This window comes from Ambystoma mexicanum, chromosome 14 (genome assembly GCF_040938575.1).
Source record: "Ambystoma mexicanum isolate Mex_15411 chromosome 14, UKY_AmexF1_1, whole genome shotgun sequence".
Classification (NCBI taxonomy): Eukaryota; Metazoa; Chordata; class Amphibia; order Caudata; family Ambystomatidae; genus Ambystoma; species Ambystoma mexicanum.
Genome location: NC_090940.1, coordinates 519175132 through 519192531, shown reverse-complemented (window position 1 = coordinate 519192531; position 17400 = coordinate 519175132). Strand labels below are relative to the sequence as shown.

At 43.7% G+C, this 17400-nt stretch overlaps 1 protein-coding gene across 1 annotated transcript in view; it reads left to right on the top strand.

Moving 5' to 3' along the window:
* DYNC1H1 (dynein cytoplasmic 1 heavy chain 1) overlaps positions 1-17400 on the top strand; it is a 2031190-nt gene that overhangs the window by 580173 nt on the left and 1433617 nt on the right. Inside the window, exons 34-35 of the mRNA XM_069637760.1 lie at positions 1315-1471; positions 2140-2367. Of these exons, the coding sequence (XP_069493861.1) occupies positions 1315-1471; positions 2140-2367 (385 nt within the window). The remainder of the gene's footprint in view (positions 1-1314; positions 1472-2139; positions 2368-17400) is intronic.

The window sequence follows — 17400 nt, the reverse complement described above, 5'->3', positions numbered from 1 at the left end:
TCTTCTTGAGACTAGTGTGTCTCTAGGTAAGAGTCAACATTTTTGGGACCCTTAGGTCGATTAGAAGGATGGGTTGCATTAGGCTCTGGTTACAAAGCAAGCGCTCCGGTCGCTGGAAATTGCTAGAGACATCTTTTCGTCATCTTCCTCTTCGGATTCAGCTCGAGTGGTCTACTTGTCAGTAGCTATCAGAATCACAGCACAACTTCTGGAAATGCTCCTTGCAGTTTACTGAAAGGGGCAATCAGACTGTCCAATCAGGACAGCCAGTCCCCCAGTGGGAAGTGGTTCCTTTCAGGCAATGTGAAAGACAAAGGGCTGTGGAGTTTTGGACTCCTTCCTCGCTTCCTGTCTTCTCAGACACTCTGGAGCATAAGCAGGGAATACAAAGGTTTCCTGCCAAAGGCAAAACTCCAACCAAGGTTGTTCCTGCCTAGAATGGCAGAAGACGACCTAGGAAACGAGCAAACAAGGAATGGTGAAAAAAGGAGCTCACCATTCTAGCAGGATGGTGACCCTCCTGTGCATTACTGATGCTGATTGACAGCCTGTGAGTGATGACTAAAAGTCATAACTGTAAAACCACTGCCACCAGTCATTCTTGTAAGCTTGTGATTGTAACATAAATGTGACCATGTAAGTAAGAAAGGGGATACATTGTATCCCCCAGCACTCCACATAAGGAGGAGTCTGCTGGCTCACTAAAATCGGTGTAAAGGGGATGAGAATCCCACTTTAGTTCTTGGGAACAGCAGTTCACCCAAGAGGTAATAAGAGAAATTAACAAGGGAAGTCCAAAGGGAAAACCCAGTCTAAGCACGAAAGTTATAGCAAACTATAACTCCAACCACACACCTTGGAGAGACATAAAAATGTCACCCATAAAAAGAGGAAGACTAGGTGAGGGGGAGGGGGGGAAAGATTCCTACTCGCCTAGGAATAAGGAAAGAATAATCAGTCCAGCAAAAGGTTCTGGGGTTGACACGGGTCGGGAAGATTTCACTGAAATTAAATCTTCCTTACACTTGAGCGTGTTTGGGGGTATTTGTGTGCGTTTTTATATTTGAGGTATTCCATTAGAGGAAAGGTGGGGGCTGAGTCACAATGTTGGCATGACAGCTACCTGCTTTTTGCTGGTTTCCCAAATGTGGAGAATGTGGAATGGCGTGTTCAAAAAAATGTTTTTGTTTACTATATTTTTTCTGTTGTTTTTAGTTAAAAAATGTAATGAAATTTGAATGTCGTTTTAAGTTAAAATCCAGTGCCTTAAAAGTTAGAATGCTTTTATTGAAAAAATGTCCTTCCTTTTAACAGAATAATTGACAACGTGAGAGGGGAACTGCAGAAACGTCAGTGGATTATCTTTGACGGAGATGTCGATCCTGAATGGGTTGAAAACTTGAATTCTGTACTGGATGACAACAAGCTCCTGACTCTACCCAATGGAGAACGTCTCAGCCTCCCTCCAAATGTACACATTTTGTTCTTTTTAAATCAGTCATTTCATACTTTGCTCACCAGTCACTCACAGCATTGTTTTTAATAGTTAATCGCTGTGATTTCAGTGACCAATTTGCCTGCAGTCTTTAATTGTGCAAAAGTAACCGCTATCAAGTATTTTTATTTTTTGACTAAACTGGGAGAAACGTCATACCTCCCTTTTTTTTCCTGCAGTCCCCTTCTGATTTTTTTTTTCCAGCAATATGAAGACCTACTAATGCATTGCAATGTTAAGTTAATCTCTTCTTTAATACAGGAGTTTATTTAGCATTTCTCAATTGTTGCCCTGCCATTCCTTTGTATGGTTGGTTGTTGGCCTTTTAAAAAAGGAGAATCAAAGTGATCGCCCATTTCTTCAAGCATATTTTCAATTACACTGCTTTTTAAAAGCTAGTGATATAGAAATTAACCAATGAACATCCCACACCTAAAATAACTGGCATACTGGTTGAAATTGTTACTGTTTTGAAAATAATCCCATTTCTAAGCAATATTGGCTCCCACAGTACAGCATGTAGACAACATATTTTATACAAACGTGTATGCTCGTCACCCAACCATAACTTTTATTTGTCTTCACCTTAACTCTGTTAGACAAGGCTCTGTCTTTTAAAATGACAAATGATCGTCTTTCCCTAGGTACGCATCATGTTTGAAGTGCAAGATTTGAAATATGCTACTTTGGCTACTGTGTCCCGATGCGGTATGGTTTGGTTCAGCGAGGATGTCCTGAGTACCGACATGATCTTCAATAACTTTCTGGCCAGGTTGCGGAGCATCCCACTGGATGAGGGCGAGGACGAGGCCCAACGCATGAGAAAGGGTAAAGAAGATGAAGGGGAGGAATCTGCTTCTCCTATGTTGCAGGTAAGGTTTATGTTTTTTTTATTGAACGTCTACTACTGTAGCATTCTGGGAAACCAATCTTTATTGCACGCCAAGGTTTGCACAAAATATAACCAAACCTCCTTTCGTAGAATGGCTCCAGCAGTAAGGCTTGGAATGAGGTGTTGAGATAATATTTCTGCAACCCTCTGTTGAGGGGTGTTGGAATACAGGTTGTTTACCAAAGATAATCCAAACTCTATTTTGAGTAGCATAGGTGGCTTCTGGGGTTTCACTCAAGGGAGAAAGCGGCTAGATGGATATCCTTGTTAGGAAACATTTCTCTTTAGGCAACCTTCCCTCCATATTCAATGGAACCCCAAACCTTTTGTTTTTGAACCTGTCCTGACTTTTTTCAGGGAAGGGAAGCCCTCAGCTTCAGTCCCCTGGCATTTGGCTAATTTTGTCATGGGGCAACTGATCAGTCTTTCAGAATATTAGTACTAGTAAACTGTTTCCCTTTTGTCTTTTTGTATTTGTATGTATTTTATTTGTATTGCGCGCCTGGCCCAAGGGCATCTGGGCGCATTTCTTAGGCAGGGGTAACATGAGAGGTACAAAGTAAGACAATACATTTTACAATGTCAGTATGCAACAATATACAGCAGAGGACAGCAGATGTGCACTTATATACAGATGGGCAGTATGTCATGGCTTGGGAGACAGACATATTAGAGAAGGCTCAGTTATTACATAAGGTTGTATATTCGCACACGGTGGACAAGAGAAGATAATGGGGTGAATGGTTATGTAAAAGATAAAGTGATGTCCTGCTCGATGAGCCAGGATTTTGCTTTGTTCTTAAATGCCAAATAAGATGGTTCAGCTCTCAATGTGGAGGGTAGTGTGTTCCAGAGCTTAGTAGCAAGGACTGGGAAGCTTGAACTCCTGGCTTTATGGAGCTTGAATCTGGGTATTACCATTGAGTGGTTTGGAGCGGATCTTAATGATCTGTTAGGAATGTGGGTGGTGAAGCGGTTAGCAAGCTAGATAGGTGGCTGGTTGGTTGTAAATTTGTGAGTGAGTGCAAGAGTTTTGAGTGATATTCTAGAGGCGATAGGGAGCCAGTGTAAGCTGCGTCGTTTGTCAGAGAGGTGTGATTTCCTGGGGATGTTGAGCGCTGCCCTTATGTCATTATTTTGGGTGACGTGGAGCTTGTTGATGTTTTTTTGGCAAATGCCTAGATATAAGGCATTGCAGTAATCAATTTTTGCCATAACAAGGTTTCTGGCGAGGGTGATGTAGTAAGGGGTGGTTAGAAACGGTCTGCATGCTGTTATGAACTTGCAGATGTAAGCTGATGCATACGCTACAGCATTTGTTTGTCTTGTGAGTGACAAAGTGAAGTCAAGATAAATACCTAGCGTTTTTGTATCCTTGTAGACGGTAATGGTGTTGCCGTCAATGATAAAGGATTTGAAGGTGGAGTCCAATTTATGTGAGTCTAGTGTTTGATCCAAGGATAAGTAACTCAGTTTTCTCGTCATTTAAGCACAATCCATGATTTGCCATCCAGGCCTGGATAACAGAATAAACAGAAAGTGCTTTGGAATCAGTAGCCTGGGTGCCAGTGATGGGGATAAGTATTTGGCTGTCATCTGCATAGTTGGTGTAGGTAACACCCAGATATTCGAGAATATCAAAAAGGGGCTTTGTAAATACATTGTAAAATGTTCGAGAGACACGAGCCTTGTGGGACTCCACATGGGACTGGAGATGGTTCAGCAGACGCTGTCGGTGAGAAGACACGCATGGTTCTGTTAGATAAAAATGATCTAATCCAAGAAGTGGCTTCATCTGAGAAGAGAAGCATCCACTTGTTAACTTGCAGTGAGGATACTTTTGTATCACCGTAGTAGGGGTGTCACGGTATTAATTTTATGACGGTACGATAACCTTCTTTCTAAATGACGGTATATCATGGTTATCGCGGTATAGCGGGTGGAGATAACCAATCTTAATAAATATTTTCTAAAAGATCACAAATTGTTAGATTTATCATCACAAACAAAACCAGGCACCCAGGGCCAGAATTGGGCTTTTCAAGATACTTTCGACTGAAATGCCACCCCTTGCTTCCACCAAACAAAAATACACGTGTGGAGAGGAGGAGGGGGGGGAGCTCTGCTGCGACTGGCAAAGCAAACTGAATAGCTTTTCTTAAGTGGTCATTTTGGCTTTTAGCTCCCCCACTGGCTACTGGTGAAGATGAACATGTTGCCATCTTTATAACCTGCATGCTACAGATCAATGGAGACTGATGGTAGTATAAGCTTGTGCGCATACACACACGCACACGCACGCTCTCTTAACTTTACAGCCTTTAGTTTATGTGCGGGCCAAAAGGTGTTCATGTAATCAGACTTGTTACCCTTTGGTATGGCAGCAGGGAATACCCACATAGATGAGTGAATTCCACAGTGTGACTTATTATATGTAGATTCAATGATAGATCCAGGGAAATCCCCCATTGTCGTATGTTTATCAAACATTATCCATTATAAATATATAAACCGCCTCCCAAAGTAAACCCTTTCCCTTCTTGGCACTGTATTTATTCTTCTTATTGCTAACATATTGACTTTGTGTCAGCCAGGTGTGGTTTATGGAATGGCATTAAAAACTGCTCCAACTAAAACTACTTGGCAGATGGCACATCCAACAGTGCAAGACCAAGACTGTGCAGCACTTGCTTACTGCAGCCTTTCGAAATCAGATTGAAAAGCACACTTCACGGTATAAACGGTATACCGGTATGAACAATGTGACGGTTATTATTGTTCAATTGAGTGTTTCACGGTATCTTTAACGGTATACCGTTATACCGTTACATCCCTACACCGTAGTCTTATGCACTTGGGAGTTTTGCTTACTTTTACATGTTCCTAAAGACAAGCTGGTGGTGGTAGCAAATATCTTTTTTCCATTTTAGCATTCTTTTTGGTTTGCACATGTGTGTTAATCGCGTATGGCTACTAAATGGGGCCTGGTGCCCTAAAATGGCTGTACCATGTTATTTTTTGCTTGTCCTTTGGCCACACTGTTTGGCCCTCTTCCTGCCTTTTCAGGCCCGGAAAGCCTGTATGAGGTCATGCATGCACTTGCCTGGGAAAGCTGCTGCTTTTGTGGCCATTGGGGGGGGGGGGGGGGGGGGGGGGGGGGTGTGTGTGTGTGTGTGTGTGTGTGTGTGTGTGTGTGTGTGTGTGTGTGTGTGTGTGTGTGTGTGTGTGTCCCCGTCCCCGTCCCCGTCCCCGTCCCCGTCCCCGTCCCCGTCCCCCCCGGGAAAGGGATGTGACTGTCTGATCCCACTCCACATCTGTGGGCCAAAGAGTCCGGTTGTGGGGCATGAGTGAAACCCACAGTGGTCTCTGATTGGACCACTGCTGGCTGTTTGGATGGTGCAGATCCTTACCATTTGTGGGTTTGGACTTGCTGCCAGCCAGTATTTAGGATAAGAATAACACTCCTGCAGTGATTTCTGGACATCCGCTTCGGAGCCAAGTAGCTTTTGTACAAGAGCAGCCGATTGAAGATTCGTGGACGACTCTCGAAGAGGCCTGGTATCATTTCCTGTGTTTGACCCAGGGAAGCCCTGCTGGACTAACTGATCTACAAAGGCCCTGAGCAGTGCTTCAACCCTTGGACTGGGGGGAACAACCAGTCTCAACGCATTCTCAAGGATCCAGCCGTCCTGAGCCTTAGGAAGTGTCCCTGGATCACCCGGTGGAGTGAGCAGCTCTCCAGTGGGCTACCTCGCTAGAACCGTCGCTATTCTGCATTAGTCGCCGGAACTTTGGTGGTTGCCAGCTCGTGCCAAAAGTCGTCTTTCTGCCATGTCTAATCTTCCCAGCATCAAGGGATCCTGCTCTTGAAGTTCTTCAATCGCGGATGGAAAGACGCTTGCTGTCACTGTAACTTACCTTCTCCCGTCAGTTGAAGTGTCCTGAGGAGGTCTGCATCGGTGCTTTCTGCATTTCCTTTTTAGCAAAGGGTTGCTCTCTGCTACTGGAACTGGCTGGAAGAATCCTTGTACCTGCAGCTCCTGGGCATCTTCTTCTGGATAAAATGGCGGGAAAACCTACCAGCGACTTCCAGTCGACCAACCTAGTCACCTGGGAAAATCAAAGTCAGGGGGGGGGGGCTAAGCAATCGCAACACGTTCACCTCCCACTGTTCACCTTAGAATAAACTTTGGTTATTCCATGCCATTGCTTTTTGATAGCCGGATCTAAAAGCTTGTATCTGAAAGATGGGAGTAATATTTTACCTACATGTAACTTGTTGAATATCTTAAACATTTTCACCACCACAAGAACTCATCCTACATCTGTCCCCTCTACTAGAAAGCTTAGTGACTTTTGGGCACAAGGCCCATACATCACATGGATTGGACTTGTAAAGTTAGGGTATACTTCTTGTGAACTGGTTTCATTGTACTGCATCCCTACTTGCTTTCTTTTAGCTGTGTTAAGTTATTTTATGCATTCCTACAAACATAAAGTTAACTGTGTATATGTTAGATAATTGAGCATTATGTGATATTCCTGCCTGCTTAGTTAAATTTTCTAGTGTTTATTATTGGGCCTATAATAAATATAGTACATTTGTTCTTACCTTTTTAAATTTAATTGTGCGCTGCACTGATTTGACTCTGGATCCTTGACCGCACTCCTTCTCCTGAGACTTGTCGCGATTAATTGGTGGTCACACTCAACTCCGGGAGTTCCTTCCCCTGTGCCCCAGTCAAGCAAGATGGCACGCACCCAAAGCGCTTAGGCAGATTCAACTTAAGTGAGGCCTCCAACCCGTCTCGCACCACCCCAATAAACACCCTCTATAGCCCCAATGAGCTAGAAACCAGGCTGATGTACAGTAAGAATATATATTTATTTAAGGTTTGACAAGACTAGCAACCAACATCGGCCACCAATACTGTGGCACTGCACAATATCACAAATTCAAATGTCTTGCCCCAATTGACTAACACAGGCTTAAAAGACTTGGTTTCGATCTTACACAGGTAAAATTTCGAATTTGGTAGTCACAATTAACATCCGTTATAATTACAAATTAACCAGTAGAAAACATTCACAATACAATGGAAACATCATTTTGGCTTGATTTTTCATGAAAGGCAGGGCTTTGGAAAAATCTTTTTGGAGTGCAAGTAAGTAAATGGGGATTTAGTTTTTCTCCCTTTACATTCAATTGAAAGGTAGCGTTTTGGGATTACTTATTTTGGGATTCAGGACCACCCCTTCTGGACGCAAGTCAGGGGTTTCAGAAGGATAGTCACCCAGGTCTTTATTGTCTATAACGGCTCTAACACACTGGGCATGAACTTTGTTAGTTTCAAACTCCTAACACTCATGCCGTGATTTTCTATATGGGAATTAATTGATTTAACTTCAGTTCAAAGCACTAAGGATCTACACAGCTCCCCCTCCCCACAATTTAATAGAAAGGATTAAGGCAGGCGGTTCCCAACACAATTCAACTTAAATGGAAAGGGTGATTTTCTATAGTGGAATTAATTTTAATTGGATTTAATAAAATGTGCCAGGGGTCTTCCCAGTACCACACCCCACACTTGTGATAGCTTTGGGATATATCTACTTACATGGGAGACCTTGATTATGGGGCACCTAGGGAAACCGCAGGCCTCCTGAGGGCAGCACAGGTCTGGTCAAAGGCTTCAGTCAAGGATTTTCTCCTGCATCCAGACTTCCTTTGCTCCTCTGGAGGTCCCAGGTAGCTTCTAGATTTCCCTGTCAATGCCTCCAATGCAAGGATTGAGGCCTCACTGCTAGTAGTTCCTCGCAAGAGTCTGGCAGCAGGGCTGCCTCCAGGAATTAAGTGAAACTGCCTTGTTCTGATGCAAAATTGACCCCTTATAGAGCAGGTGACAATCCTACATTATCCTACATTATAATTCCCACGGTAAGGATTGGCTAGCACTGGCTCCTGATAGGACCAGGAGTTGGGAGATATGTATGATGTAGGCTGAGGCAGGAGAAAGATTTGTCATCTCAAAATGACATGTGGGTTTTGCCTTTTTGAGGTCTGAAAATCTCACATGGCAACTATGCAAATTTTTCAGATAACTACATGAATCTATATATTTTTGGAGTATACATTTTATGGCCAGTCGGAAAATAAGAATTTTATTTCAGCACACCCTTCCTGTTCGAAGCCTTTAATATGAATCTCAGTGATCTCGGTGGCACGCACAATGACTTTTTATTCAAGAAAATGTACTCCATGTTAATCAATGGCACTGCATAATATGAGAGGTTGTTCGCATCCAGATCACCCCACCAATTCGTAGGTTTCCATTTCTCCTTAAACATGTGACCAGGCCACCTGCTCGGGCCAATGTTTATTCTACCCTCTTTTCCTGAGCTTCAAAGGTTTAAATGAACAGTTAATGGGGGACCTGACCTTAAAGGTAATTTCTGTTGGTTGTGTTATCTGTAAATCCCATAATTTCAGTCTACTTCTTTGTATATCTTAGCATTCGTTTAAATTGACAACCAGACCTCCTTCTCCTAGGGATCCTCAGCCAAAGGTCTTGAGTTCACATTTTCAAAGGCACAGACCTTTGAGTTTAGTGGGAAAAACACCAGCTGCACCCATCCTTCAGAAAATATAGCTTTAAATCGACAAGATGTGTTTGCATGTAAAATTGTAGCATTGTTTCTAGGCCTGCCGTTCATTAATTCAATGTTTATTTTCTACTACATTAGAATAGAGGTAGATTCACTATCAGATAGGCCACAGTTAAATAAGAACCAGTGTTCATTGCTACAAAAACAAAATGGGGCTTTCCCTCTAAATGTTATGTGCTGAAATTAAGTCTCTTTAATTCCTGAAAATGCAGTCTGTCCTTCGAGTTCATTTTTCAAATGTAAGGCATCATTCCTCTTTTTTAGTTTCCAAACGCCCAGCATTTAAAATGTATCTTTTCTTTTCATGTGCACTATTGCAGTTTTGAATCTATGAAAGTGCACATTTCCAAAGTCAGCATCTGCAATGCCACATGTCTTTTTGGAATCCATTCGACCATGTTAGTGACATTAGAGTTCTGAGTGGCTGTACATTCTAATAAAAGGGAGGGAGGCCCATTCTCACTCATTCACTAGGCCTTATGTTGAAATCGCTGTTGGAACTCCACACTTAGCCAGCTTCACTCTCACAATGGGACCTAGCATGGCCTCTCCATCTGTCACTCTGGGGCTGTCTTCTTACCCCACAGACTAAGTCTTTATTCTCCACACTTACCTTGATTGGTTGGCTAACCTCGAGTTTCCCTGTTCGCTATTTCGAATGGATTGTGTACTCCCACATATTCCTCATCTTCGATATATTCGTCAGCTTGCTGCATCTTTCGGAAAAAAAAAAAATTGTCATAGGGCGCTGTGCTCGAGGCCGCGTAGCTTGGTCCCTTGAAGGCCACCGTCGAGTGTCAACGTCATCCGTCGTATGAAGGGCTGGAGCCGCGCCCGTTGGTTCAGTTCCATTTTTCCGAGCTTCTGCTTCGTTTATCAAAACTGCATCAGTTTTTCTCATCGAGAAATGTCTTCTTCCTCAACCCCGACAACACCCAAGACGGGTTTTAAAAAGTGTCTCGAATGCGGAAGAAAGATGTCCTTTACGGTTCCTCACCACAACTGTCTTTGGTGACTTAGTCCTGATCAGAGTCGACGAGTGCAGGTCGTGTCAGGCGATGTCGAACAAGGCTCTTAAAGAACTCCCAAGGTAAGCTAGCAGTGGCGGAAGTCTTTCAAGTCTGCTAAAAGGCTAAAAGACTCGGGAGAACCGAGATCTAAAGCTCATCATGAGTCAAGACGATCGAGGTCGAAAAGTCGCTCGAGGAAGTCCTCTTCCACGTCATCGGAAACATCAAAAAAGCGACTTCATACATCTTCGTCCTCTTCTTCCTCGTCCGACAGAAGGTTAATTTCATGTCCTTCGAAGCATGATTCCCCAAAGAAATGGGAGGCCTTTAGGGCTTCAATGCTAAAAAAATTTGAGAAGGCTGCCCGACTCCTTCAAAAAAGCAACATGAAGAGTATGTCCCTGTCCACTCTAAAGGTGACCGAGGGAAATCCAAAAGTCTCACATTAAATCCGACAAAAATTCGAGGGCGTCCTCGTTCGATGATTCTCCAGCGCCTCCTGAGACTCTGCAGAAACCTCCGGTGCATAAATCGAGGTTGCCTGAGGACAAAATGGCGTCCTCATCGTCGAAGTCAGCTATCAACTCGACGCGTCCTTCGTCCAAAAATGGCGTCGATACCTTCGGCCTCGGTGTCGAAGCCTTACTCGACATCAAAGCCATCCTCCATGACCTCAGGTAATCCTTCGAGTATGTCGATGCTGTCCACGCCTTTGTCTGGGAAATCTTTCATACCGGTTCCTAAGATAACTATGGCTAAGGCTAGGTCTGTTCCACCTTTACCAGAACAAATTGTCCACCCTCAGCCCAGGCAAGAATTATTTTAATCTTTCTATTTTTGAGGAACAAACCTCTGATGAGGAAATTACATCAGCTGGTGTTCGATTTGGGACAAGAGAAGTCCCCGAGGAGCTGGTAGATCCTAATTAAAAAAAATGTCAGACCTTTGACTGCCTACAATCGGCCAGTGGCCTAGATACCTTACCTGAGTTGATTTTGAAAGGCCTGACCCCACAGACCATGCTGAACCGGGGTATAGGAACCTCATGGGAAGAGTGTTAGATTTTATGGGGTGGAAGTCAGTTTCCCCAAGATATGACCAAGGTGACTTTACAGACAATATTGATGAAGGACCTCAGAAAGACCCAGTCCTTCCCTTCCACAACGCTCTTCGAAAGAGAATTATGACAAATTGGGAGACACCTGAATCTCTACCAGCTGTCAATAAGAAATGTGTAGTAAAGTATAGACCTGCTCCCTCAGATCCAGACTATTTATCTAAGCATCCTTCACCTGAAAGTTTGGTAATTCAAGCTGCGACTGCGAATAGACAGTCGGCTTATCCCTCTATGCCCCCTGACAGGGACGATAAAAGGATTGATGCCTGGGCGAGGAAGGTTTTTACTTCTGGTAGTATGGCCCTTAAGTCTACTAATGTGAATTGTACATTAGCTAGGTTCACGTAAACCCTGTGGAGCTGTTTAGATGCAGCTGCTGATCACATCCTGTAGGGTGAGGAGCAGGATGGTTTCCTGGCGATAGTAAAGGATGGGAAGGAGGCTATGGAGGAGTGCCTCAAGTCAGGATTGGATACTGCAGAGAGTATAAGCAGATCCATGGCGTCTAGCTCGGTCTTGCGTAGATTCGCATGGCTAAGAAAATCTGGTTTCACATCTGATGTTCAGTCCAGGTTAATTAATATCCTCTTTGATGGCTTGAGGTTGTTTGGCAGCAAGGCGGACGAGAGCTTGGAGAAGCTGCAGACCTTGAAAGCGGCAGCAAAATCACTCTGTACCGCTATAAGGCATCCTCAACAGTACTCTTACGCAGGGCCATCTTCCTGGAAGAGTCACCCTTTTCGCTTCTATTTCCCTTTTGGAAAAGGCAGAGGGCAGGCCAGTCAAAGAGGGCAACAAAGAAAAACCTTTCGTGGTTGAAAAGGGAGAGGTGCTGGATCAGCCACAGCAACGGCTACTACCTCCTCAGCCACTGCAAAGCCACTTTGAGGCCTTAACCCACAAGACCCCGGAGGGAGGCAGAATCCCTCAGTAGCTGGACGACTGGTGGGGCATTACGTCGGATGCCTGGGCATTACGTCGGATGCCTAGGCACTAGAGATAGTGACCCTTGGTTACTGTCTTCCTTTTCATCAAAGGCCTCAAGATCATCCACCGGGAGCCAACTCTGTAAAAATTCCAGACATGCTCCTTGTGCAGGAGATTTTAACCCTGCTAGAGAAAGGTGCAATAGAACATGTACCTGTAGCGGAAAGGAACAAAGGTTGGTACTCCACTTATTTTCTCATCCCCAAAAAGGCCGTAGGATTGAGACCCATCTTGGATTTGAGAAATTTGAACAAATTACTCAGGAAGGACAAGTTAAAGATGGTGACCCTTTCTCAGATCCTTCAGGCTCTTCAGCTTCAGGACTGGCTGGTTTCATTGGACCTTCAGGATGCTTACTTTCATTTGCCAATCAATCTCAAGCACAGAAAGTACCTGAGGTTCGCAATTGGTGGATCTCACTATCAGTTTTGAGTTCTGCCATTTGGGCTGACCTCCGCCCCGATGGTCTTCACCAAACTAATGGCGGTAGTGGCAGTGAGTCTCAGAAGGGAAGGGATTCACATCTACCCTTATCTGGATGATTGGCTAATCAGGGCAAGTTCACCTGAACTGGCCCAGGGACATCTGGCCATGACCTGTCACTTCCTTCACAAATTGGGCGTCTCCCTCAATTACAAGAAGTTGCAAATGATTCCGAGCCAAGGACTGCAATTCATCAGAGCTGTCCTGGACACCACCTCAGGGAAAGCCTCGCCTCCCGAGGAAAGAGCTCGCCACATTATGCAGATGGTAACAACATTTCAGAATGCCCAACATCTACCGGCGTTCGACTTCCTAAGGTTGCTAGGCCTCATGGCATCCTGCATTTTTCTGGTGCCAGAGGCTCAACTGAAGATGAGACCCCTTCAATGGGCCCTCAGGACTCAATGGTCCCAGTTTTCAGGGGAGATGTCAGATCTTCTACAAGTCCCGTCCAAGGTGGCTCAAGATCTCCTTTGGTGGGCTCACAAGAAAAATATCCTCGGAGGGGCACCTTTTTGGCAACCATGGCAGGAGATAACTGTAGGGACGGACGCCTCACACACAGGGTGGGGAGCCCACACCAACAAACTGACAATCGGCGGTCATTGGTCTCCATCAGAGTCCAAACTACACATCAACCTTTTGGAGCTGAGGGCAATCAGACTGGAGCTGAATGCCTTTCTGTCCTCTGTACAGGGAAAGAATGTCCTGATAATGACGGACAACACAGTGGCCATGTACTACCTCAAAAAACGAGGAGGCGTAGGATCACTCCCACTGTGCAGAGAGGCAATGCAGCTCTGGTTCTGGGCAATGCAAGAAGGAATCTTTGTCGGCAGTTCACCTAGCCAGAGAGCTGAACACAGTGGCGGATGCTCTGAGCAGGCAGGGCACAGTCTCCCACGAGTGGGAGCTAGCTCAGGCAGTCATTCAAGAGATCTTTGCCCTTTGGGGAACCCCTCAAGTGGATCTGTTTGCGACCGGTGCCAACCGAAAGTGCGAACTGTATTGCTCAAGGGAATTTCCCCCGAGAGGAGCTCTATGGGATGCGTTCGTAGTGGACTGGATATTTCCACTCCTTTACACGTTTCCTCCAGTCCCCGTGATTCCTCAAGTAATCGGGAGGTTGAGAAAGTTCAGGAAAACTATGATCCTCATTGCCCCGGATTGGGCCAGGAGAACATGGTACCCGGACCTTCTGGACATGTCCATCTGCCCTCCAGTACGTCTTCCACAAAGAGGATCTTCTCTCGTAAGAGGAAGGTCAGGTTCTCCATGCAGAGGTCAAGACACTCAACTTTCACGCTTGGCTTCTGAGAGGTTGACATATAAGGATTGGGACCTCCCGGATGACGTTAGGGAGATTTTGCTCTCTGCCAGAAGGCCAGCAACCGAATCCTTATACCGGTGTCGTTGGAAGAAATTCAGTAACTGGTGCAGGGATAAGAATGTGGATCCTTTTCAATGTGCCACCCCCATGGTGCTTTCCTTTCTATTACATTTAACCAACTCGGGGCTCCAAGTTGGAACTATTAAAGGATATTTGGCAGCACTATCCATCTTCAAGCGCTCCTCAGAAGAAGTTTCATATTTCAAAATGCCTTTTAGTTATCCAATTTCTTAAAGGATTAAGAAATGTGTTCCCTCGTACACCTTTCCAAGCTCCCATTTGGGATTAACATTTAGTTTTAAAGTTTCTTGTGTGCCCCTTTTGAGCCTTTACATTCTTGTCCTTTAAGGCTCATAACTTTAAGAACGGTTCTACTAGTGGCTCTAACTTCAGCCCGCAGGGTGAGTGAGTTGCAGGCGCTCTCTTGCAAGCCTCCTCACACGTTTTTCCATAAAGATAAAGGTTAAGCCTTTTTTCCTACTTAAAATAGTTTTCAATTTCCATCTGTCACAGAAAATCACCTTACCATCTTTTTATCCTCCTCCACACGCTAGTAAAGAGAAGGAAAGATTTCACAGACTTGACCCTAAATGGGCTCTCAGTTTTTACATATCTAGACTGAAAAGATTTAGACAAACAGATCATTTGTTTGTCCGGTATACTGGACACAAATTGGGCCTTGGTGTGTCCAAACAAACTATATCCAGATGGATTATCCTAGCAATATCTGAATGTTACAAATTGGCTTTTAAGGAGCCCCCAGATGGTTTAAGGGCCCATTCAACCAGGGGCATAGCAACTTCCATGGCTCTTCAGAGAGGTGTCCCAGTGCAAGACATTTGTGCTGCGGCCACTTGACCATCAATGCACACTTTTGCAAAACATTATTGTTTAGACTCCACTTCTTGCCAAGGAGGTCTTTTTGCAAAATCTGTCCTTCATTCTGTGCATAATTGAAGAACTATGGTACTCCCTCCTCCTCTAAATTACAACTTCTATGGGAGTCTATCTAAGATGAGGAATACGTGGGAGGACACAATCCATTCGAAGAATAACTTACCAACTGTAACGTTCCTTCGACTGGATGTTCTCCCAAGTATTCCTCATTGACCCTCCCAAACTAACCTCTGTATGGTTCTTACGCTTGTTGCACTTGTACTTCCTTAAGTGTCAGGATTCCATGGTATATTTCTAGAGTTTCAAAGGTACACAATCTTAAAAGGCACACTGTTAGAATTCCAAGGTACTTTTCAAAGGCTTCATTAGCACACACTTTAAATGAACACTAAATTAAGAATTCGCCATTTAACAATAAGACTCAGTAAATGTAGATTAACATTAGCAGAGTGATGTTTGGTTAGAATAAAGAACTTGTACAGCAATATTCCTTAATGCAACTTGCAGGAATACCTTGTTTCCCCAAAGCAAGATGGAGTGTCCTTCCTGCAGCAGTGATTGGAGGGAATAGATCATGAGGTAGTTTGGAATGTTGGTCAGAGTTCTAAACTGCCTTTCATTTTAGCTGCCTTAGTGGCAGGTCGCAGTCTTTTTAGCTCTGAGAAATAAAATTTTAAAATATTAATAGTTTTCTGAAACTTAGAAGAAATTAGAATAATTCCTATCTTCTGAAGAATTGACATTGAATTCAAGACTTTCTAGGAAGCAGAGAAGTTAACCGATGAAGCAAGCTAAATTATTCACTGTACAAAGCTATATGTCATTGATTGGAGTTAATTTCGTTTTCAAACAGATTAATGAAAAAATGACTGTATATTTTAATAATCAGAAATGATTCAGTTTGGAATATTTGGTAATCTGCAAGTTGCTCTTGTTCTATTTTGTTAACTAAATGTTAATGCGCGATGGTAATATACTAACTAACTCGCGTTTAACTTTTAAGTATTTTTTCAAATGCAGTTAAGTTTGGTCTGTATTTTGGTATTTTTAATCAAGTCAGTCGAGTCGCGAGCACGAGCATATCTTTTGTCTCGCGATTTGCCTGTTAGAGTCAGGCTAGAGAAAAGAACCCTTATACGTTCTCTACGTGCCGATATGTGCGTGTCGTAATGCATACGGAAGTTGATGCGCGGTTCGTTTAACAGGGAAGAAAGCATCAGATGGATGCGCAGTTCGTTTCAAGGAAAAATAAAACGTTGGTTGGATGCGCGGTTCCGCAAAGCAACAAGCAGAGTTTGAAGATAGAGTGAACAGATTTCAAAAAGATACATATAAGTTAAAAGAAGTTAAGTTTAAAGCGATAAGTGCCTCAGTTATTGGTTATTACAATTTCTTTTAAATATTAAAGACATTTCAGAAAAAAGAAAAGAAGTAAGATAATAACAAGAGACATTTTCAGTAAACTCAGAATTTAAAGACAATTCCAGAGGAAGTAAAGAAAAGAGATTTTGGCAGCAGAAATATTCTTTTAGAAAAGAATTAAGAAGAAAACCTTGTTGAGACGTTATGGTAATCTAAAGAAAAAAGAAATGCAAGAATTACAGAGTTATCTATTTCAACTCAGCCAGAAAAGAAAGCCTATTGGCATCAAAGTATAGGCAGCAGGTATTAAGGAGAAGGGAAGCAATAACTTTAGTAAAAGGGAAGAGTTGAATAATTTATAATCTGTCCATAAAGATATGTTATTGTTTCCCTAGATTTCACAGACACTGAGGCGAGTAATCCAGTACTAGAGGGCATCAGTGCAAGCCAGTGAAGATCTGTTTTTTGTTATCTCCATTCCCCTTTCCCCGTGGGTTTGCCAGCTTGGTAGTTTTATCTGCTGAGAGACTGTTAGGCAGGCAGACTTAGGGGGTCTGGTCGGCCAGCATCACTCCTGCAGGAAGATTTAAGACTGGCCCTGACGTTAAGAGCCTGACATCTGCCGACACAGAATACATCTGATGCGGCCATTAACATCGAAAAAACAGAACTGAACCAACGGGCGTGTCTCGAGCCCTTTATGCAACGGATGACGTTGACGCTTGACAGTGGCCTTCGAGGGACCAAGCTACGCGGCCTCGAGCACAGCGCCCTCTGGCGAATTTTTTTTTCTGAAAGAAGCAGCAAGCTGACAAATATATCTAAGATGAGGAATATGTGGTAGGAACATCCAGTCGAAAGAACGTTACAGTTGGTAAGCAACTTGTTCATCTAGGTGGCCTCCTAAAATCTGTCCACTAGGCCAATTTCTAGAAATCCATTTTAACACTGGTCCACCCCAGGAGTCGTCTTTGGATCTTCAGCAGACTGCTTCTTCTGGGATTCTTGGCTCCTACCATGATCTAAAGAAATGGCTGTAGAGGTCCTCTTCCTATACAAAATTTGAGGTAAAAGCAAGTCCAAGCCCACCAATAGTAAGGA